Source organism: Coenobita brevimanus, chromosome 82 (assembly GCF_032717465.1).
Source record: "Coenobita brevimanus isolate Jiangsu-jjx chromosome 82, ASM3271746v2, whole genome shotgun sequence".
Lineage (NCBI taxonomy): Eukaryota > Metazoa > Arthropoda > Malacostraca > Decapoda > Coenobitidae > Coenobita > Coenobita brevimanus.
The window spans coordinates 7,925,506-7,948,960 of NC_137035.1; the positions used below are offsets into that span (position 1 = coordinate 7,925,506).

The following is a 23,455-nucleotide window of genomic DNA, read 5'->3' on the forward strand; positions in this document are numbered from 1 at the left end:
GAAATTATTACACATTTTTTCTTATCTGCTACATCCCTAACTAAATATTCCCAACTTCTCAGCACCCTAACCACTTCTCTTTCCACCTTTTCCTTGCTTTGTTGTTCTATAATCTCTCTCAAATTTACATTTCCCTCTTCCTGCATTTTCTTCTATCCTTTATGTTGCTTTTTGATTTCTTTAATGTGCTTATCCTGAATTCTTGATTTGGATTCATATTCATCTTGTTTGCTTTTCATCCTGTGTCTTTCTTCTTCCAACCTCATATTCTCCCTCTTAAGCTGTTTTATTTCATTTGAGGCAGATTCATTGCTCACTTTTAATTCAGTAACTTCTTCTTCTTCTTCTTCTTCTTCTTGTGGGTTTAAGGACCACGGCCAGTACAATGGCCCTATGCCTTGCCATTGCAAACTGCTTAGGGCCTCACGTTATATGCGGGAGAGCTGTCCAGATTTTCGGATAAAGTCAGACGTTCACCTCACAACCCGTTCTCATAACCGAGGGTCCCTGATACCGCCTCCCAGGAGTGTGTGGAGAGACAAACTGAGAACTCCCAGAGATGCCAAACGTTCCCACAAAAGGGTGCGAAGCGAGTGGAACCTAGGACACCGTAACATGAAATGTTCTATGGTTTCTTCAACCTGAGGACACGACTGGCACCATGGATGCTCTGTCATACCCAAACGGTACAGGTGGCTTGCAAGGCCTGTGTGGCCCAACCGTAACCTGGTGATGGCTACATCAATGTCTCTGCAGGGATGGCGTGCCCAAGGGTGTTCAAAGGAGTCAGAGCGAAAATGCCCCAAGTGGGAGGCAGGTAGGGTGGTTGCTAGGTGCGCATTCCAGTGCGATATGCAGGCGCTACGTGCAAGTTTAGGGAATGTGGCACTATCTGGCGTCACATGGACCAGTGTACTGTATGTCAGTGCTCGCTTTGCTGCTGCATCTACTATTTCGTTGCCATGGATGCCCACATGTGAGGGAAAAAAGGTGGAGGTACCAGGGAGGAGTAACAAGGAAAAGGAGGTGTTCCATAATAGCACGGACAGTCTTGACATGAGTCACTGGACGGTCTGAGAGAAGGAGGGTAAGTGCAGACTGTGAGTCGGTGTATAAGACTACTGATTGAGGCTGGGAGAAAGTCCGGATAAATTCAAGGACCTGGAGGATGGCTATGAGTTCTGTGGTTAGGACATCGTACCGCCCGCTGAACGACCAAGTTTGGCATATGGAAAGATGTTCAAAATAAGCCGCTGAGGCAAAGGAAGATGGAGGGGAGTGAGACCCATCCGTGTAAATTCTCAGGAAGTCCTTATAAACCGAGGAGTCCAAGCTGTAAAAGATCTGCCGTGCCGAGACTGCATCTGTCGACTTCGAGAACGGTACTGGGAAGTAGGGGGAGACATATGGAGATAAATCCTTCCAAGGGGGCACTGGGGAGAGAGGGGCCACTGGGGCAGGCCTGGGCGGATCGAGAGACAGGGTGTGGCAGGGTCGGATGCTGCGAATAATGTACGGTAACCTCACTCGCGGCCAAGTTGGCGGCTGACGAAGGACTGTGGAGAGGCGATAAAGGGAGGAGACCGGATGGCTGGAGGGAAGGGCCGAAATACGGTGAAGCAGCCGACAGTCCAGTTCCATGCGGTAGATGGAAAGGGGCATCACCCCTGACTCTGCATGAAGCGAAATAATTGGGGTGGACTTGAAGGCACCTAGGGCAATGTGAAGTGCCGTGTTCTGGACAACATCCAACTTCTTTAGGTGGGTCTGGGCAGCTGATCCATAAAGGGTGGTGCCGTACGTGATCTTACTGCGGATGAAGGCCAGATTTAGTCTGAGAAGAGTGTTTCGATCAGCACCCCAGCGAGCTCCTGCAACAGACTTCATGATGTCCTGGTGCCTAAGGCATGCCGATTGAAGATGGTCAATATGGGGGGCCCAGGTGAGGCGGAGACTGTCCAAATGGAGGCCCAGAAACTTGTGCCGGGTCCGGAGGGTGGAGGTTCTCCAGCTAGCTGAATCATCGGCATGGAGGGGAGTCTCCTTTGGCCAAAGTACATAAGAGCACTCTTGGGTGCATTGACTGTTAGCCCCCAATCTGCGGCCCAGGTGGCAAAGGCATCCACAGCCTGTTGGAGGCGATGTTGGGCCTCCCGTAGGGAGGCAGCACTGTGGAGGATTGAGACATCATCTGCATAGACTAAGGTGGATACTCCAGGAGGATGAGGGAGGTCATACATCAGGACATTGAAAAGTAAGGGACTGAGGCATGATCCCTGTGGCACTCCCTGCCTGACTGGGGTAGGGGAAGAGTATGTACCCCCAAGGGAAACACAAAAGGATTGCTCCTCCAAAAAACTTTGCACCCAGGCCAGTGCAGAGCCTGTGATGCCAAGACGGCACAACTTGTACAGTATCCCATCATGGGAGGCAGAATCAAAAGCCCCCTGGAGATCCACAAAGGCAGCCAGGAGTATCTTCTTATGACAGGACACCTGGTGGACATGATGGTCAAACTGGAGGAAGAAGTCAGATGTCCCTCTCCCTGGGCGGAATCCACATTGTACATCAGACATGCGGCTATTGTGCTCCAACCACCAGGAGAACCGACGGCACACTATCCTCTCAAGCACCTTCCCGATATTGGAGAGCAATACAATTGGTCTGTAAGAAGCCGGAGAAGAAGGGTCCCTCCCCGACTTGGGGAAGGGCAGGAGGTGGGAGGTTTTCCAGTGAGATGGGAATATCCCTGATGCCCAGCTGTTGTTAAAGATGTCAAAGAGTGCCATTTGAAGGCGGACAGGGAGATGAATCAGAAATTCGTTAGGTACTAAATCTGGCCCACATGCCTTCTTTGGTAGTAGGGTCCGCAGAGCAGAGGAGAGCTCTGCCTGGGTAAAAGGAGAGGCTAAGCCTGCTGGGGGGGAGGAGGAGATGCCTGCCTGAGTGACCCTGAGTAGGTGTTGAAGATTTGGAAGTGGAGCTGGGGAGCCAAGTCTAGCTCCAAAGAAGGCAGCCAGTAAGGTAGCCTTGTCTTCGAGGCCTACCAGAAGATTACCCTCCTTCACCAGAGGATACGAAAGGATGGTAGGGCGACCCTTCATTGCCCGAATAAAGGACCAGGTTCGGGATGGTGAGCTTGAGAATGACGTGGTTGAGCAGAAAGCAGACCAGGCAGCACGGCGAGCTCGGGTGAGAGTCCGCTTGCATTCTGCATCCCTACGGTGGTGAGTGTCTCGGTGATTAGGGCAGGGACATCTCCGCCAGACGTTCCAGGAAGACCTCCTAGCCCGGACAACCCTGGTGCAGTCCTCTGTCCACCAAGGAACCGTGGCAGTGCCTCGGGGATGTGTTGAGGACCTGCGGAAGGTCGCCTTACCTGCTGCGATCACAGAGGATGTAAAGTCCATCATGTGATCATGTATGGGTCCTCCAAGCGGAGGCCCAGTGTTATCAAGGGTCGCCATGAAGGAGGACCAGGACCCTCGTGTGAGGATCCAATGTGGACGAGGTGGAGCAGAGCAGGGTGGGGAGAGATTGGGGACATCTAGGATAACTGGAAGGTGGTAGACCCCAAATATGGGCCAGTCCAGATGGCTGAGCCTCCAAAAACAGGATCCCTCAAATACCTGTATAGATCAAGTGTGGAGGGTAGGCCTGAGTGCTGGTCAATACGGGTCTGTAGCCCCAATGGGGTGAGCAGGGTGAAGTGATCACTTTCTAGCAGAAACCAGAAGAGGGAAGTTCCTGACCTATTTCCAGAACCTCGGGGTCAGGAAAGGATCCCAATGGGGGTGTCTGGCGTTAAAATCACCCAAGAGGAGGCATGGTGAAGGGAGCTGGTCTTGATAGGCCTGGAGTTCTTCCAGGCCTATGTCCTTGCATGGGTTGTAGCAAACCGCCACAGTGATCCATCCCTGCACGAGGGATAGGCGGATCGCAAGAACGTCCAACACCCCTCGAGGGGGGCGGGTCAGTGGCAGAACCGAGCTAGGCACATCCTCCCTGACTGCGACAGCTAGACCTCCTCCAACACCCTGACGATCAGCTCGGTATACAGTAAAACCCCTGAGCGATAGATGGAGATGTGGAGCTAACCAAGTCTCACATAGACCAATAACACCTGGAACGAGGTCTGCTACTGTGTGTTTGAAATCGGATGTTTTCCGAGGGAGCGATCTGGCATTCCAGAGGAAGAATCTACGTAGAGGTAAAGGAGCCATCACCGAGGGGAGAGTAGAGAGAGAAACTGGGGCAGGAGGCTGACACATATGTCTATAAAGGACTGTCCATTTTTGTACATGGACAGGGCTGTAAGCAGAAGGTCCACAAAGGACCCTGTAGAATGGGCACCTGTGGGGTTGGCATAAGGGGAAGCGTGGGAGGTTGCCCTTGGTACAGGCTGACGTGGAGGGGCAGGAGATTCACCAGGTGTGGAGCCCGTCTCAGGAGATCTGGGGGAGGTGGCATAAGATATGTTTGGATCTGAGGCGGGAGTTGTGGCCATTAAAGGGGTGGAACTGGCTGACATTACACCAGGCTGGGTGGAAGGAGCTACTGATTCTTGTGCAGCATGTGGGAAAGGGGTCCGATTTGGGTGGGGACGCTGTCGACAGGGCTTGGTTGAAGGGAGAGGGTGAAGCAGTACTGCTAACTGGGAGGTTGGGTGGGAGGACACGGCAACTGTTTGCTCCACTTCACTTGATTCAGTTGGAGATTCACCACCAGATGTTTCAGGAAGATCTTCCAATGCTGAAAAGCGGTTGCTAACCACTGTTGCGTATGTTAGACCCTCCTGAACAGGCCGGGAAGTCCGACTGGGAGCGATATATGTTGTCGAGGGGTTGGAGCTGGGAGGAATGCGGCCGGATGGATAAAGGGCACGCAAACGGGTGTTGACATCCAACAGGGCTGACAGGTCAGTCCTAGCAGCGTCATGGATGGCAAGTGCCTGCTGGTAGACTGGGCACATGCGGGAGACAACTTGGTGTGCGCCACAGCAGAAGAAGCAGTAGGGGTCATTAGTGCATGGACCACCTGATGGGGAGTTGCATGGATGGAACCTGCTGCAACGAGAGCAACGAATTTTATTTTTACATGATATTGTGCCGTGTCCAAATCGATGGCATGTATAACACCTCAGGATGGGAAAAGTGTAAGTCCCTACAGAGTAACATAAGTGGCCAAATATGACCTGCTCCGGCAGGGGGCCCCTGAATTTGAGCCGTACCTCCCTGGCTGCCACTGCTGCCTCACCACCAGGAGGACGGATCATAAGGCGGGTGACTTCCTCTAGCTGGGAGGAACAGTTGCCAAGGCAGCGAAGATTACTAGCAAGTTCCTCCTCCGTGACATCAGGAGCAACAGGCCCTATTTTCCCATATGAGAACTCGCCACTGGAAGGTGAGCGAGCCAACCAACACCTTACTGGCCAGTCTCCCAGCTGGGTGAGGGCCTCTGGTGGTACAGTCATTTTGGCCACATCATCTGCAAAAACACAGAACCTAATAGCTGCTCCTTTACCTAAAACTCTAAGTGATCCCTCTATACAGTACTTACCCCATGAAGATTTGTTGATGGCATCCGACAACCTGCGGGGATTCAAAAATACAGGGGTGTTGTCAGCCGACCTTGCTATGTAAACGAGGCTCCTTGGTTCACTGGAGACATCACCAACTGGGGCGGAAGGCCGTATCAACTTTTCTGGGGCACCTCCCTCGTCACTAGTGGCGGAGGCCATCCTCACCCTCTTACCAGGGGCAACGACTTCTGCAGCGGCAGGAGCGAGGTCCATATGGATGTCCTGTGTGGCGAGGCCGGTCATGGAAGACTCCATGCCTGGCTGTTACACTCACTGTTATAACACTGGAACACTGTGGTGTTACTGCGATATGCCCAAAATAAGCTGGATGTGACTGTACGGCTGAGATGGGTTAACACCCGAGAGTAAGACTGTCGACAACACGGCCGGGAGGAACACGTCCGACAACGACCGGGTCTAGGCAGCGTCTCCCATTCAGTAACTTCTCTTTTTTGTTCGTCACTACGTGTACAAATTTTTTCCAGTATATTTCGCAGATTTTTTAATCTCGATTTCCTGTTCTGTAGTCCGTTCCAGTAACTCTTTAATTACTCTCCATACTTTTTTTATCTCCTGGCTCACTTGGTAAGCTGCTGTACTCACGCAGTTGCAAGCGCTGGTTCGAATCCCCGCAATATTTAATGAAGTCACAGAGTGTGCAGTGAGGTTGGATGGTGAGGATATGGAGAATGTGAGTGCATTCAAGTACTTGGGTAGTGTGATGAGTAAGGATGGAACTTTGGGGGATGAAGTACGTGAAAGGGTACAGCAGGGAAGGAAGGTTGTTGGCACACTGAAAGCAGTGATGAGAAATAGGGAGGTGAGTATGGAAGTTAAGAAGTCACTGCATGATGGTATTGTGATCCCTACCCTGACGTATGGAAGCGAGGCGTGGACCTTGCAAGAGGGGAACAAGTCAAGAGTGAGAGCAGTGGAAATGAGTTACTTGAGAGGAGCATGTGGAGTGACATGGAGGGACAGGTTGACGAATGAAGAAGTGAAGGAACGTTGTGGGGTAGATGTGGATGTGGTTGAAAAGATTAGGAGAAATACACTGAGGTGGTTTGGGCATGTGGAGAGGATGGAGAATGAAAGACTGACTAAGAGGGTGTATGTAGGTGAGGTGGAGGGAGGGAGAGGGAGGGGTAGACCGAGGATGAGGTGGAGGGATGGAGTTGAGAGGTATATGAGGGAGGGGGGGGTGAGTTGGGGGGAGGGGAGTCAAATGGTGGGTGACAGAGTGACTTGGAGGCGTTTTGTCTGCGGCCACCCTTTGCGGGATTAGGGCGTCGGGCTATAGATAGATAGATAGATAGACATTCCTCTCTGTACTCTCCATACTTTTTTTATCTCCTGGACATTCCTCTCTGTTGTTTTCTCCACACCTGCTATTCTTGTTTGGTTCAACTTAATACTTCCATTTGCCACATCATCTTCAGAAAAGCCTTCAAAGTCTCTCTCGCCAATTGTAAACAATGCACCGTCCCTCTCCGCCATGAATCAACCATATGGAGACTTTCTATTTTCACTGTACGTTGTTCTTTTTATGACCTAAACTGAGGTTTTATTTAACTACCGTCTGACGGGACCACCACTCACGCACTCATTAACATAATCACAAATAGGCTGGTCTTCTTTCGGTGTTGATTAAGCAATGATTTCCCCTCGATCCAGGAGAGTTACGTCTCTGTCGGCGACCTGTGTGTGTGTGTGTGTGTGTGTGTGTGTGTGTGTGTGTGTGGACATGCACATGTATGCATACATGCATATGTCACACATGGATGCATATGCATGTGTGTGTGCATGTGTATGCCTAATGTGTTCAGAAGGAATGAAAGAGACTATAGTCATTTGAACACTTTTTTTCCCCAGGTTCATATCAACATGGAGGAGCCCAAGAAGCGTCCTGAGGGCTGGGGCACCCTTAAGCAAACCAACACACTGACCTCTAAGGCTGGCCGCATCATCTCATATTGGTGTTTTAATCCAGGTTTTGGGTGAGCTACAAATTATTTATGATTCTACAATAGGCTTAAATGCTGTTGTTGTTGTCCTGGCCCCTGGCTCATTTTAAATTTGAACCTGGTGGACTCCAGGCTTAACCCTGTTCGATGCACCCTGGATCACTTTTGATACAGCCTAGCAAATTTATATCAATAAACTCACGTGTCAAGTGGGGTTGGTGGAGGATTGGTGCCCCTCCCTGTAAAACAATTAACTCTAAGCCCTTGGCCACCCCGTTTGGGATACGTGGCGTCTGGCAATGGATGGATGGAAACTCAAGTTTTTATGTTATGCATGATTTTAAAAATGTTTTCTTATGAAATCACTGAGAACACAACAAATGATGATTCTGATCCAAAAAATATGGTTGAAATAGGCCCTTTCTCCAATATTAACGATTTTTCCTTGTGGAGAGCACTAAACAAAAAGAAAGCATGCGATGATGAGTGGAATATCTAGGACCTTAGTCTATGCAGGCATAACAAGGAACAACACAGCTTCCAGACATATGATACAGTTTCCTAGAGTAATTAAAATATTTTAATATGTATGTTATTCATTGGTTTTCCTTTATGACTCCTCATACCCAATGAAATGGTTATTTCACACACACACACACACACACACAAAATTGTGTGAGAGAATCCTGAAAGACAGATGGATAAAATATCTGGAAGAGATGAATATTTTGGCTGAATGTCAGTTTTGATTCAGAAGTGGAAGGTCATGTGTTTCTAACTTGTTGAGCTTTTACTCAAGAGATATTGATGTGGTACAGGAGAGAGATGGTTGGATGGATTGTGTATACTTAGACTTAGAGAAGGCCTTCGACAAGGTACCTCATAAGAGACTAATGTGGAAACTAGAATATATAGGAGGACTAAAGGGGAAACTTCTGGAATGGATGAGAGACTTTTTGAGAGACAGACAAATGAGGACAGTAATAAAGGAAAAGATGTCTGGATGAAGGGAAGTAACAAGTGGAGTCCCTCAAGGCTCAGTGTTGGCACCAGTAGTGTTCCTGATTTATGTAAATGATATGGTAGATGGAGTGAACAGTTATGCAAGTCTGTTTGCTGATGATGTAAAGATCTTGAGGAAGATAGAGGTTGAGGAGGATTGTAAAATACTGCAGGAGGATTTGGATAGGATACACAATTGGAGCCGGACGTGGGAAATGAAATTTAATGTAAAGAAATGTAAAATATTGGAAATGGGTAAAAGTACCAGGAGACCATCACTGAATTATTTTTGGGGTAATGAATTAACCACAAAAAGGAGAGAAGAGAAAGATTTGGGAGTGCTGGTCCAAGATAGTTTGTCACCAGAAAAGCACATTAACAAGATAGTTGGAGAGACTTATAAACTCTTGACTAACATAAGAGTAGCATTTCATTATATGGATGAGGAAATGATGAAAAAATTGATAGTGGCCTTGATCTGCCCCAGGTTAGAATATGCAGCAGTAGTGTGGTCCCCACACACACAAAAAAGAGATAAACAAGGTTGAGAGAATACAAAGAACAGCAACCAAGATGGTCCCTAGTCTGACAGACCTGTCATACAGAGAGAGGCTGGAAAAACTGGATTTGCCTTCGTTAGAGGAAAGGAGAAAGAGGGGAGACATGATTGCGGTGTTCAGGACCATGGTGGGAGTAGATAAAATTGACAAAGAAGATCTGTTTGTATGGGATAAGAGAGCAACAAGAGGACATGGAATGAAATTGAAAAAGTCAAGCTGCTTGAAGGATATCAAGAAATACAGCTTTCCTTACAGAAGTATAGACTTATGGAATAGCCTGGACAAAGAGATCGTCCAGTCTAGAAACTTAAACAAGTTTAAAGCTAAATTCGACTTACTGAGAAACAGCGACGAAAACCCACGAGCATAGTACATTCCGTGTATATCACAATTAGGTATATTAGGTAAATACTTAAATATTTGGAACGACTTAGACAAAGAGGTGGTGCATGAGAAAAACATTCATGTGTGTAAAGGTAGACTTGATAAATGTGGATATGGAGACAGGACAACATGAGCATTGCTCAATTCCTGTATACTACAAATAGGTAAATACAAATAGGTAAATGCACACACATATGCATTGTATTGTGCACAGACACAAACACACACACACAAAATGCTGCAGGAGGATTTGGATAGGATACATGATTGGAGCCGGACGTGGGAAATGAAATTTAATGTAAAGAAATGTAAAATATTGGAAATGGGTAAAAGTACAAGGAGGCCATCACTGAATTATTTGTTGGGTAATGAATTAATAACAAAAATGAGAGAAGAGAAAGATTTGGGAGTGTTGGTCCAAGATAGTTTGTCACTAGAAAAGCACAGTAACAAGATAGTTGGAGAGACATACAAACTCTTGACTAACATAAGAGTAGCATTTCATTATATGGATGAGGAGATGATGAAAAAATTGATAGTGGCCATGATCTGCCCCGGGTTAGAATATGCAGCGGTAGTGTGGTCCCCACACAAAAAGAAAGATATAAACAAGATTGAGAGAAAACAAAGAACAGCATCCAAGATGGTCCCCAGTCTGACAGACCTGTCATACAGAGAGAGGCTGGAAAAACTGGATTTGCCTTCCTTAGAGGAAAAGAGAAAGAGGGGAGACATGATTGCAGTGTTCAGGACCATGGTGGGAGTAGATAAAATTGACAAAGAAGATCTGTTTTTATGGAATAAGAGAGCAACGAGAGGACACAGAATGAAATTGAAAAAGTCAATCTACTTGAAGGATGTCAAGAAATATAGCTTTCCTTACAGAAGTATAGACTTATGGAATAGCCTGGACAAAGAGATCATCCAGTCTAAAAACTTAAACAAGTTTAAAGCTAAATTTGACTTATTGAGAAACAGCGACGGAAACCCACAAGTATAGCACATTCCGTGTATATCACAATTAGGTATATTAGGTAAATACATTAAGTATTTGGAACGACTTAGACTAAAAGGTGGTGCATGAGAAAAACATTCATGTGTGTAAAGGTAGACTTGATAAATGTGGATATGGAGACAGGACAACACGAGCATTGCTCAATTCTTGTATACTACAAATAGGTAAATACACACCTCATGGCTCACCCAGCGTCCAGCGAGCTGGACAATTAATTGGGCATTAATTAGTGGACGGGGTAGATATGCTGACAGACTCATAGTCATGGATTTTTTACTTTCGACACTGTTGACGATGCAGGTGAAGATTACTTAGCAAAGGTAATTGGTGATGATGATGACCTTGTTGTGGGGAGAGTAGCTGAGGCTGACAATGAAGAGGAAGACCAGCATATTGATATTTTGAATGAAGAAGAATGGGTACCAGTTAGACAGAGGGAGCCATTGGTAAAAAATAGATTAATCAGTTCTTTGGACAGTTGCTTGAACAAACATAATTATGATGAATATGCCCTGCCACACAAGCTTGGGAAATATACTTGCATTTTAGGGAAACCCCAGAGAAAATTAGATGTTTGGAAGTCAATAATATAGACCATTGATGCAGAAGGTAGGCCTGTTGAGAATGTATGCCTAGTGAAGGATGTTTGTTACGAGAGGCAAGGTCAGCTAATACAGAAAGAATGGCATGGGAGTTGTTTATACTCCATCCATCCATCCATCATCCAATCCTATGTTGCCCCCTGAGGAGTGTAGGAGCCCTGGGCTAGGCAGTTGGTCCTGATATTTAAGATGAGAGTGACCAACCTCACTCATCCCTGAGTGGCATTACGTGAGCAATAAACCCCAACCACTCCTTGGATATAAACCTTCACCAGCTCAATCCGATTGGAGCACAATAATTACCCACTAAACCACCAGGCGCCAAAATTTTGTTATATGGTTACCACCCAGCGTAGTAAATGGTTTCCTGGTGTACAGGAAACCATTTGGCTTGTCACTCAATGTAGAGTCATCCACAGGTGGAAGGAAGAGGAAAGAATGAAGGAATGAAAGACAGAAGAGGGAGTGTAAAGTCACCCACAGGCAGAAGAACGAGGAAAGAATGAAGGAAAGAAAGATAGAAGAAGAACATCTAATATATTTGAAGATATTGTAACACGTAATAACGAGATTCAAAGTATAAATACCGAAATTTCTAATACAGACAATGCCGAAATACCAACACACATCAAGATGACTGATTTCATAGAATTAAATTTTTTTTTTTGGCTTGCTTGTTGCAAGAAGCTTGCTGGGACAGAATAAATGTTGCTGAAAATGTCTCATCCTGGAAGGGTTTGGTCACCCAATATTTGGAGCTGTCATGTCAGTAAAATGATTTGATTTCTCACATGCCTACATAACTTTTGAGAACATTGATACAAGACACCAGAGATGGATACATGATTGGTTTGCAGCATTTAGGGAGCTTTTTGCACAGTGCATAACTTTTTGTTGCTCAGAGTTAGAGCCAGATGACTTCTTGACCATTGATGAATTGTTGTATGGGTATAGAACACAATTAAGGTTCGGACAGTACAATAAGATCTAGCCTGTACGCTACAGCCTCCTGTATAAATCTATTAATCCTGTTAGATATCCATTTATTTTTAGTACAGCTGTATATTCAGATAAACCTTCTGGAGAGCCAGGACCATACTACATACATGTTACAGTCCCAGCAGTGAAAGTCCTAGTAAGTCAAATACAAGCCTCTGTCAACCTTAGAGGTAGGATTATTAGTCTTAGAGGTAGGATTACAGTGTTATCTGACTTGTAGGCCTACTATGTCATTGCCTTTGTATATGTTCACTAATTTATATATATATTTCAGATTCAGGTATAGTACTGTATTGATTACAGTATTGTACAGTATACAGTACTCTCTCCAAACATAGTTGTAATACCATAAGTGGTGATGGTAGTGTTCACCAATATTTTTGAGGTACTGAGTGGGTAGGTTTTTTTATTATTCGGCAAATCCAATTTCTCGGCATCAGCCCAGTCCCGTAGATGTTGAATAATGGGACTTTTACTGTATGTATATATATATATATATATATATATATATATATATATATATAGTATGTCAGAAAATTTTATACACTCCTGTCTCTGATGAGTGTTAGTCAATACACGACCAATGGTAAATTAACATAAGTCTCTTAGGAGATTAGGGTATAATTAATACTCTAACTCACCAGTAATTATCTCCTTATATCCTAGCTAGTTCCCCCTCGAATAGGTCAAATCATAAAGGTTACTTAGCTATATAGAGTCAGAATAACAGATAATGACGGGCCTGATGTCTCGGTCGGTTTACCTGGGGTTCCAAGGATCCATAGATGCGTATTATACAGCATGTAGCTTGAACTGGCTTAGAAACAGAGTGGTAGAAATGGCGAGTCTCTTCTCTCTCGTAGGATTTAGAGATGCCAACTATTTATTAATTACCATTGGCTAAATGCAGTTAAATTACTTCATGAAATATTCAAGGCAAGTAAAAGATGGAAGAGGAGCATAAGACAGTATGGATCAGTTGGGTCAAGGATTGTGTGGGTAAAGTTGAAAGTTGGAATACAAATGTGGGCGATTGTGTGTGTGTATGCGCCAACGCAAGATCATGCTAGAAAAGTGAGAGAAGAGTTCTGGACAAATGTGGAAGTGTGCATGGAATAGTTTGGAAGGAATGAGAGAGTGTTTTTGATTGGTGATATGAATGGTAAAGTTGGGAATGTGAAGGTGGATGGAATAGTTGGTGAGTGGGGTGTGCCTGCTGAGATAGATGAAAATGGGAGTGCGTTAGTGAACATTTGTGCTGGGAGGGGGTTGGTGATAGCCAATACCCTCTTCAGGCATAAAATGATCCACAGGTATACGTGGCGAGTGATGAGAAGGGTGGGTGGTGAACTGAATGAAAGGAAGGCAATGATTGATTATGTGTGTGTGGATGAAAGGATGCGAAGATGTGTAAAGGATGCAAGAGTGTATAGAGGTTGGGGGAGTGGACTTTCAGACCACTACTTGGTGGTGGCCAGAATTAGAATGCAAGTAAGATGGAGGAATAGAAGAAGGGAAAGACGAGAGGAAGGAGTAGTTGCAAGGAGAGTGGAAAGGTTACAAGAGGATGAGAAAAAGGCAGAGTATAAGAGAGAAGTGGAGGAACGATTGGGCAAATATGAATTGGAGCAGATGGGAGACGTGGAAGGTGTGTGTAAGATATTTACAGAAGAAATATGTGCAGCATGTGATGTGGTGTGTGGGAGGAAGAGAAGACGGAGGGGGGTGCAAGGAACAGCGTGGTGGACTGAAGAGCTGAAACAGGCTGTGGCACAAAAGAAGAAAGCATACAATGAATGGATGAGAAATAGGGGAGTGGAAGAAGTTGAGAGGCGGAAGAGAGAGTTATATGTGGAAAGAAAGAGAGAGGTGAAAAGATTAGTAAGAGAGAGTAAGAAGAGAGTGGATGAGGAATTTGGAAGGAATTTGAGTGTAAAGTGGAGGGACTGTAAGAAAATGTTCTGGAGAGAAGTGAAAAGAGTAAGACAGGGTGGAAGTGAAGTTAGCAGGGGAGTGAAAGATAAAAATGGTAGATTACTAGTGGAGAAGGGAGAAAAAGTGAACAGATGGAGAGAACACTTTAAGGAATTGTTGAACGTAGAGGATGGAAGTAATGCGAGTATAAGTGGCTGGGGAATGGCTGGGAGAAGGAGGGAGGTGAGAAGACAGGAAGAAATCAGTAGGATAGAAGTTGTGGAAGCAATGAAGAAAGTTAAATCGGGGAAAGCCCCAGGAATTGATGGAGTGTGTGGTGAAATGCTGAAGCATGGGGGAGAGATAGTAGTAGAATGGATGTGGAAGATGTGCAGATTGGCCTGGGAGGAAGGTAGAGTCCCGGATGATTGGAAGTCAGGTATAATTATTCCCTTGTACAAAGGAAAAGGGGAAAAAGAAGTGTGTGGTAATCATAGGGGCATTTGTCTTCTTAGTATAATAGGAAAAGTGTATGGTAGGATACTTATAGACAGAGTTAGAGAAAGAACAGGGAAATTAGTTGGAGAAGAACAGGGAGGCTTTAGGAAGGGAAGAGGTTGTGTAGATCAGATATTCATTCTTAGGTCTTTAGTGGAAAAGTTTCTAGAGAAGGGAAAGAAGTTGTATGCGGCTTTCATGGATTTGGAGAAAGCATATGACAGGGTGGATAGACAAGGATTGTGGAAAGTGTTAAGAATATATGGAGTAGATGGGAAGTTGTTGAATGCTGTGAAGAGTATGTACGATGGTGCGAAGGCTGCAGTGCGTGTGGATGGTGAACTAAGTGAATTTTTCTCTTTGAAAGTTGGTTTGAAACAGGGATGTGTCATGTCTCCATGGTTGTTCAATCTGTACATGGATGGGGTAATAAAAGAGGTACAAGGTAGGGTAGTGGATGTTGGAGTGGCCCTGGTGAGAGAGGATAGTGTTTGGAAATTCCCTGTAATGTTGTTTGCTGATGATACTGTGTTGTTGAGTGAAGACGAAGGGGAGCTGCAAGGCTTGGTGGATGAGTTTGAGAGAGTGTGTAAGAAACGGAATCTAAAGGTGAATGTAGGTTGGATGGTGAGGAATTGGAAAATGTGAGTACGTTTAAGTACTTGGGTAGTGTGATGAGTAAGGATGGAGGTTTGGAGGGTGAAGTGCTTGAAAGGGTACAGCAGGGGAGAAAGGTTGCTGGTTCTTTGAAAGCACTGATAAGAAACAGGGAAGTGAGCATGAAAGTGAAAAAGTTACTACATGACAGTATTGTGATACCAACTCTAACGTACAGAAGTGAAGCTTGGACATTGTTGGAAGGACACAAGTCAAGAGTGAGAGCAGTGGAAATGAGTTATTTAAGAGGAGCCTGTGGAATCACATGGAGAGACAGGCTGACGAATGAGGATATAAAGGAGCGTTGTGGTGTGGATGTGGATGTGATAGGAAGCATTATGAGGAACACACTGAGGTGGTTTGGCCATGTGGAGAGGATGGAGGGGGAAAAACTGACGAAGAGAGTGTATGTGAGTGAGGTGGAGGGGGGAAGAGGGAGGGGGAGGCCGAGGATGAGATGGAGGGATGGGGTGGAGAGGTATATGAGAGAGGGGTGTGTGAGTTGGGAGCAGGGCAGTGAAATGGCGGGGGACAGGGCGACTTGGAAGCGATTTGTTTGTGGCCACCCCAAACGGGATTGAGGCGTCTGGCAATAGATAGATAGATAGATAGAAGTCTAACTTAATTTAATCATAGTTTTAATTAAACTAAAGCCAAATTTTCCTGTTACCTATGTAAATATGTATTAAACCCTCATCTGCTTTTCACATGAGGGCACGTCATCCCACCACACAGGTGCAGTTAGGTCAGTGGAAATTTCGTGAGTATTTACATGTATTTATAATATAGTTGTCTACAAGGTTTAAACACAGTAGCATTTAATTTATTAATAATAAGTGGTAGGTGGTGGCGACCATCATCCACTCTCTTGATGTAGTGCTGCCTACTTCTTCCTTAGCCTTTATCATTCTTTTTCTGTGTCTGTCCTCCTCTCTTCCTATTTTTTCCATCTTTCCTGTCTCTTCTTATTGCTTTTCTTTCCTTTACGGGTGGCTTTACATTAAGTGACAAGCCAAATGTTTTCCTGTAAACCAGGAAACCATATACAACGCTGGGTGGTAACCATATGACCAAACCATACGTGCTCCCTATGTGTCAACAAGTGGGTTGGTGGAGGGTTAGTGTCCCTCCCCGTAAAACAAATAACTCAAAGTCAAACGGCCACCCTTTACGGGATTATGGCGTCTGGCAATAGATAGATAGATAGAATAAGAATTATTAAACAGAACGTAATCTCTGGGTTATAATACCGCTTGAATTAGTCATTAATGCTCTCTGGGTGTTCCTCTGCTTTTAACAGGGACAACTATTTTAAAAAGTAAAGAGTGCAACCACTCTGGGGGAAAATATTTCCCAAAGTTTTTGGGCCTGGCAAAAAATGATATGCTGCATCATGTTTTGTGACTCTTGGCCAGGAGCTCTCTCTACAGGTCTCGAGAACCCTGTGCTGCGGCCCTTCTAGGTCGCATATCTTGACCTATTTGCTCTCCACCATCCACTGTGTCCGGGGTAACTGTTAACTCAAGGGGTACCAGTTTATCAATAGTTTTATGCTGGTACGTCCCCTAAATTTTTTTTCACGAGTCTCAGCACCCCCTCTGAATCAGGATGTGTGGAGAGCACTTTAGCTAATGGCCACTGGGATCTTGGTTGTTCTGTTTTTACTAAGACCACATCTCCTGTGTTTATAGCTGACTTGTTGCTCCCTGCCTGAGCCCCATAAAATCTTTCTCGAAGGCTCAAAAGATATTCTTCACTTCAGTGTCTATTCCATGTGTATATTACTCTTTTCAGACGTTGATATCCCTCATGCAAATGTTGTCCTAATTCATTATTTTTTATTGTAGGATCATCTATTTCCTCCTGGATATCCACACAAGGCACCGGATGGAGCTTCTTGCCATACAACATATGAGCCGGTGTCAATGCCTCAATTGAAACGCTAGTGTCATCCAGATAGGTTAAAGGTCTATCATTAACCCTAGCCTCAATTTCAGTTATCATTGTTCTTAGCTCCTCTCTGGTGATCTTGGTTCGGTGTAAGGTTTTTCTTAACCCCTTAAACGCGGCCGTGTACGGCCGATCCCCCCGTGTGGCGGGGTTGTAGCGGGGTCTGAGTACCTGTGGGAAAATATTTGCCAAAAATCAGAGATTAACCCTAGAACATTAAAATTTTTATGGCTTATAGTACTTACATTCAGCTTTCTCCTGAGACAGGTGTTGAGCCTTCGTGGACTACCAAAGGACTTGTGGAGACTTGCAAAGTTGGGTAACAAAGACTTCACTTTCACACCTCCAGCAACCCGGTTTCCCCTCTACCACAGCCTCAATCTGTCACAGTACACTTTATACAACAACGTACAGGTAGTTTGGAATCCGTATTTGTACAATAAGCACTGAAAATAAGGCTACAATGAATGGAGCGTACGGCCAACATGCAGCACGGCGCGATCTTCCCGTCACTGAACACACATTTCCCTTTTCACAGAAAAAAACATGTATACTACATTATTTTCCTTCATAGTACTTCGCAAGGCTCGCTTGGCACTATTACGGCCCTAAAAATCACTGTCACTGCCAGTATTGTGAAGCGGGAATGAGAAAGACCACCGCGGCGCGATTTTATTCTGCCTTACGGCAGGCACTTTATTCTCGCTCCTGTCAGCCACTCGCACTTCATTTCTATCGCTCACTTTCACTCTAGCTGTCAGTTTAGTGCCTTATTCATCAGTGTCACTGTCATTTATTATAAAAATAATATTTTCTACACAACGAACTGTCACTGTCAGAACATAGAATAGAAACATATACTTTCATCTTCTTACACTGGAGTGACTGTCACTCTCAATACTTATATTATTACTATGTACAATTATTTACACTGAAATCACTGTCACTGTCAGTGCTTTTACAACTACATACACTAATTTACACTCATCAGACTGTCACTGTCAGTACGTAAAAGAAAACTAAACACTAGTATCACTGTCACTCTCAGTATTATTTACAAGATTCTTACCCTTATTTTCAATATCTAGTCAGGCTGTGGTAGTCAAAGAAACACGGGTAAGCGCAGAGGGGAATTTTGCACTCTTTGCACTGCAAGGAGGTGCGCCTAAATATTCTGTCTTGCCTGGTAGTGTGGCTGCACACATGACACCTCCTGAGTGCTTTTCCCCTCTTGGCAGTGCTAGGCAGTGGCTCCAGGCGGTGTCGCTGAAGGTAGTCCTGGCACTGTAGGCGGTCTGGAGGTGTGTGTGAGTGGCACCTGGGACCTGATGGCAGTACCTGCCCAAAACGCTGAAGCAGCGGTACACACAAGTCTTAGAAAAACGCTGGAGAGAGTAGTTTGCTGGCTTCCTGTTCTTGATCTTATACAGGATGAAGGCGTTCAGCATGCACATATCAAGCAAGTGCAAGAACACCTTCCTGTACCAGCGACGGTTCCTCCTCAGGCAGTCTATCTCTCCGATCATCATATCAGACTTGTCCACCAGCCGCATATTGATGTTGTAGTCAATCACAGCATCAGGCTTCATCACAGGATCGCCAGTCCTTCTGTCGGCCTTCCCTGTGGCTTGCATTTCCCCCTTGTGAACTGTGGTGAGCACATTGACGATTCTCTTATCGTGCCACCTGATCGCCAGCATTTTGTCCGATTTTTTCAGGTGCACGTCTCCCCGCTTTGATCCTTCAGCCTCGAGGAAGGCAGGGTAGTGTGCCCTATTGCTCCGGACAGTGCCACAGGATCCGACGCCGTGTTCTGAAAGGTACTTGGCGAGTTTGGGAGCTGTATAATAATTGTCCGTATACAGGACATGATTCCCGCCAAAGTACTTTTCCAAAAGCACTTTCACCACAGAACCAGAGATTCCAAGGGGGTCAGTCTTGTCCAAGTCCACATTGCTGGCGGTGTAGATAACGAAGTCTAGGATGAACCCCGTCTTGCAGTTGCACAGCACGAAAAACTTTATTCCAAAGCGGTGGCGTTTGCTAGGAATATACTGCACGAACCGAAGACGGCCCCTGAACAAAACCAAGGACTCGTCAATCACAACTTTCTTGAAGGGCCGAAGGAACGTCATAAACTTGTCCTTGATCAGGTTCAGGATTCTCCTCACTTTCCATAGTGGGTCAGTTTGGGAAGGCTCATCATTGTTGCCAAAGTGAAGGTAAGTCATGAGTTGCCTGAAATGATCACGACTCATGTATTTGTTGAAGATGGGTGTGGGGCAAAGATCGTCAGCACTTCAGTACTCCTCGAGCTTGTGCTTCCAGTTATGTGGCATAAGAAGCATCAAGCCGATGAATACAAATAGTTCCCTGATCGTTACAGGAACCCATGCTGCCATCCGCGACATGGATGGGGTTGCAGCATCACCTTCACCTTCATGAAATGCAGCAGATTGCCCTTCGTACCTGTTCGTCTCGGTACAAATCTGCTCCATTACTTCGTTATCAAGGAAGGCCAACAGGTAGTCCACACATTCACCATCCTCTGGGACAGGGAAGTCAGCCTGTATCCCACATCCACTGGCATCAAAGGGCAGATCTTCTGGCACAAAATCTGAGCCCTCAGACCATACGAAGGCATCCAGAGTGCCCTGCCTAGGCTGGGAGGTGGTGGGGGCGGCGGGGGGTGAGGCATGCCGTGTGGCAGTGGGTGAGGCAGGCGGTGAGGCAATGGGTGAGGCAGGCAGTGAGGCAGTGGGTGAGGCAGGCCGTGTGGCAGAGGCTGTGCTAGGTCGTGTCGGTGTGGTGGTGGTGGTGGGGAGATAACGAGAAGGTTCAAGGTCACTCGCAGTGGCCTGAGTGGTGAGTTGCCTAGTGCGAGTAACCTTACCACTAACTCTAACACTAGGCGACACTTTTCTACTCCTACTAGCACGGACACGGGGCCTACGGAAACCTCTATGTAAACCAGACTGCTTACTTCCCTTCCGAGGTGGTGAAGGAGACTCAGAAGACTCTGGAGAAGGTACAGCTGAAGATGACGACGAGAGAATGGGGCTGGGAGTGCGTGGCGGTATGGCGGTGGCGAGACCTGGTGTAGGGGACAATGGCCGATCTGAGGAAGACAATGGCTGGGAAGCGGGGTCACCACTTCGTCTCACCTTGGCCCCCTTTCCATACACTAGACCCCTTTTCACTGGAGCCTTGCCTGTTGAGGTGCTGGGCACAGGAATTGTCACTTCAGGCACCTCAGACTCAGCACTCGATAGAGTGTCTTACTCGGCAAGGCTAGATAACACACCGACGTCACTACCATAATCCATTGACACTTTCAACAATTCAATCCCTATAGCCGAGTCACTAAGGCCCTTAGCAGTTCCTAGTAAGGGTTTGTACGGGGTGGAGGTCACAAAGCCCTTTTTCGGAGGGCTGGAAGGCACAGACTCGGAAGAGCTTGAGTGAGACATGGTGTCACCTTCAAAGATTGCGGTAAACTGACGCTAAACAGGGGCAAACTGCGGGAAAAAATGCTAGTGTGACAACTGGGGAAACAAGCGTTTCCAATTAGCATAAAGTGCTTGCGAGAGGAAGGCACAGATTGACACGTCTGAGCTGTCCGCGCGCTGCCATATCACACGACGAGGGAGGGCCAGGCAGCGGTGCGTGGGTGGGTAAAAAAAATGATACTTGGCAACAACCGAGGTCAGTAGTACAAAGGTCAAGTGTGCTAAAAGTAGCTAAAGGGTGGCGGTACTGATAGACAATACCAGCTGGAGCCTGCTTGCCCGCAGTTATTCAAAATTTACTAGAATCGCAAACGCGACGATCCGCCATTATGTCCTTTTCGCCGAGCGTCGCAAACGCGACGATCTGCGTTTAAGGGGTTAAGGCAGTTCGTCACAATACCAGTCATTCATTCGGTAAATCCGTTTTGCGATGACGCCCTTTGAGCTATGAACTTCCAGGTACAATTTCGGATTCCCAGTGCCAACTTAACCTTTGGGTCATTCATTATAATTGAAAGTGGAGGTGCTGTTCCGACGAAATTGGTTCCGTTCTCGCCTATTAATTTACTAGGACAAGATCTTCTAGCAGCAAATCTTCTAAATACATTCAGGAATGTCTCTGAACTTAAATCTTCTGCCATTTGTAGATGGACTGCCCTTGTGTAGGTGCAAGTAAAGAAACATTCTGTAAATACACCTTATGGGGAGTTCGCTCACCCATAAAATATATAGCCCCTATGTAATCAACTCCAGTTACTTTGAAGGGCCGACATACATTTACTCTATCCATTGGTAAAGCAGGTGGTCCTGGATAGCCATATGGTCATTGTTCACACCTCCTACGAATAATGCAACTCTTGAAATATTTCTTTACTACCTGTCTATCCTTAGAGATCCAATACCTTTCTCGGATTCAGGCCAGAATCTGCGGCGCACCTCTGTGAAGTGTTAACTCATGGGCTTCCTTAACAATTTGCAAAATACAGTAATTCTTGTACTATTCAGACGCCCACTATCTGGACTCCCCACCTACCGGACATTTTGGGCCCCAGCCTTTGGAACCCCAAAATGGCCAAAAAAAGTATTTAAAAAATTATAAATCTGACATTTTTTAAACTGTACTTTGAAATTAGCGCGCAGTGCCAAACAGCTGTGTTTACGCTCGCTGCTTGCTTCCCCCATCCCTCCCCAGTTACCTCCTAACTACTGTCCTGACTAGACACTCATTCAGTGAATGCTGCACATGCTCGTTTTTGTGAATAAACAGTGAATAAACTGCAATACCTCGCCATTAGACCACATGGGAATTTACAGTGTTGTGCAGTGTTATGAAATTAGAATTCAGAGTGCAAAGATTAAGTACAGAGTGTAAACTGGCAGTTGAAACTGGTGTGGTGCAATCAAGAACAGAATGTGCAGTGTTAAACAATTATAACTCATAGTGCAAAGGATTAAGTGCAGCACAACACTGGATTATGTACGTGCTTCAGGAGCATTTTCATCCCTGCCAGAGCCTTAGAGGAGGCAGGTTAATCTTCGTAACGAACGTCCACGGATGTGTTGTAAGTACCCTGTACACTGCAAAAAATTTTCCATACTTCTAATTCCTCATTTTCTGGGTCCATTTCATTTATTTCGTACTTCCTGTCCATGTGAATAGGGTCTTAAATAGGTGCTATGCTTGTCCGGTAGAGAGTTATGTAGGTGGTTTTCTGAGTTAGGCTCGGTTAGGGTCCATAAGTACCAGTCCAGGAGGCAAGGGCCCACTATCTGGACGGACCCACTTTTCGGACATGCCTTTGGCTCTATTACATCGGATAGTGGAGGGTTTACAGTAATCATTCTTGGGTAACAATATAGGATGTCTAGTTTGGAGAGGCAAATCAGCCTTTATTATTCTGCCACAGCATTTAATTAGACCCTTTCTGTCTAAGAATAATCCTAAATCTTGTATAAGCTTATTATTTTTGCTAGTGTCTTGGCATAAAAGGTCAGAAATCTCTCCGTTGTAGTTTCTTTGAAACCTTTTCAGCCAATATTCCATGGGCTCAGACTCCTCAGATCTCATTTTCTTATTAAAAAATTTAACAGCTACTTTAGTAGTGTTAAGAAGTTGTCTTATTGATGAAAATCTACTGATGTCAATTACATCTGGCTCAGGTACTACAGGATCCAAGTTTACAACACTAACCTCAGCAGTACTATACTGTTTCTGCTCAGGCCAGTCTTTGGCGAGTAACCATTTAGGACCCTTAAACCACAAGTTATCTTTGATCAGTTTCTACTGTCAAACCTCTAGAGAGCAGATCAGCTGGGTTTTGCTTGGAGGATACATGCATAAATTTAAATTTGGAAGACTTCTTTTATAGTCTTCACTGTATTGCAAACAAAAGGAATTTTACTGTCTTCCTTTCCTATCCAGTAAAGACAAATTTCACTGTCAGTCCATATATAAATATCCTCAAACTGAGTATCAAGAATCCTGGCCAGTTTAGTTCCTAATTGTATGGAAGCCAGTTCCATTTGTGGTAGGGTTCTTCCTTTAATTGGTGCAACTCTGGTTTTGGACATAATAATCTTACTATCCTCTCCTGTTGCACAGTAAGCTACTGCTCCATATGCCTTTCGAGAAGCATCACAAAATATATGTAAATGTGACTTCTCATTACTGTTTATATTTCTGGAAATAAATGTTTTTTCAAATTCCTTTCTAATCTATTCCCATTGTTCAATATACATCTCACCTAACTCAGTGTCCCAGTCTATCTTTTGTCACCAAGCCTCTTGCATTAAACATTTGCCCCTAATAACTGTAGGACT

General features: G+C 45.4%; 1 protein-coding gene across 1 annotated transcript in view; it reads left to right on the forward strand.

Moving 5' to 3' along the window:
• The window catches only part of LOC145409678 (uncharacterized), a 631,921-nt gene that overhangs the window by 281,751 nt on the left and 326,715 nt on the right, over positions 1-23,455 (forward strand). The window contains exon 10 of the mRNA XM_080280029.1: positions 7,454-7,578. Coding sequence (XP_080136155.1) covers positions 7,454-7,578 — 125 coding nt within the window. The remainder of the gene's footprint in view (positions 1-7,453; positions 7,579-23,455) is intronic.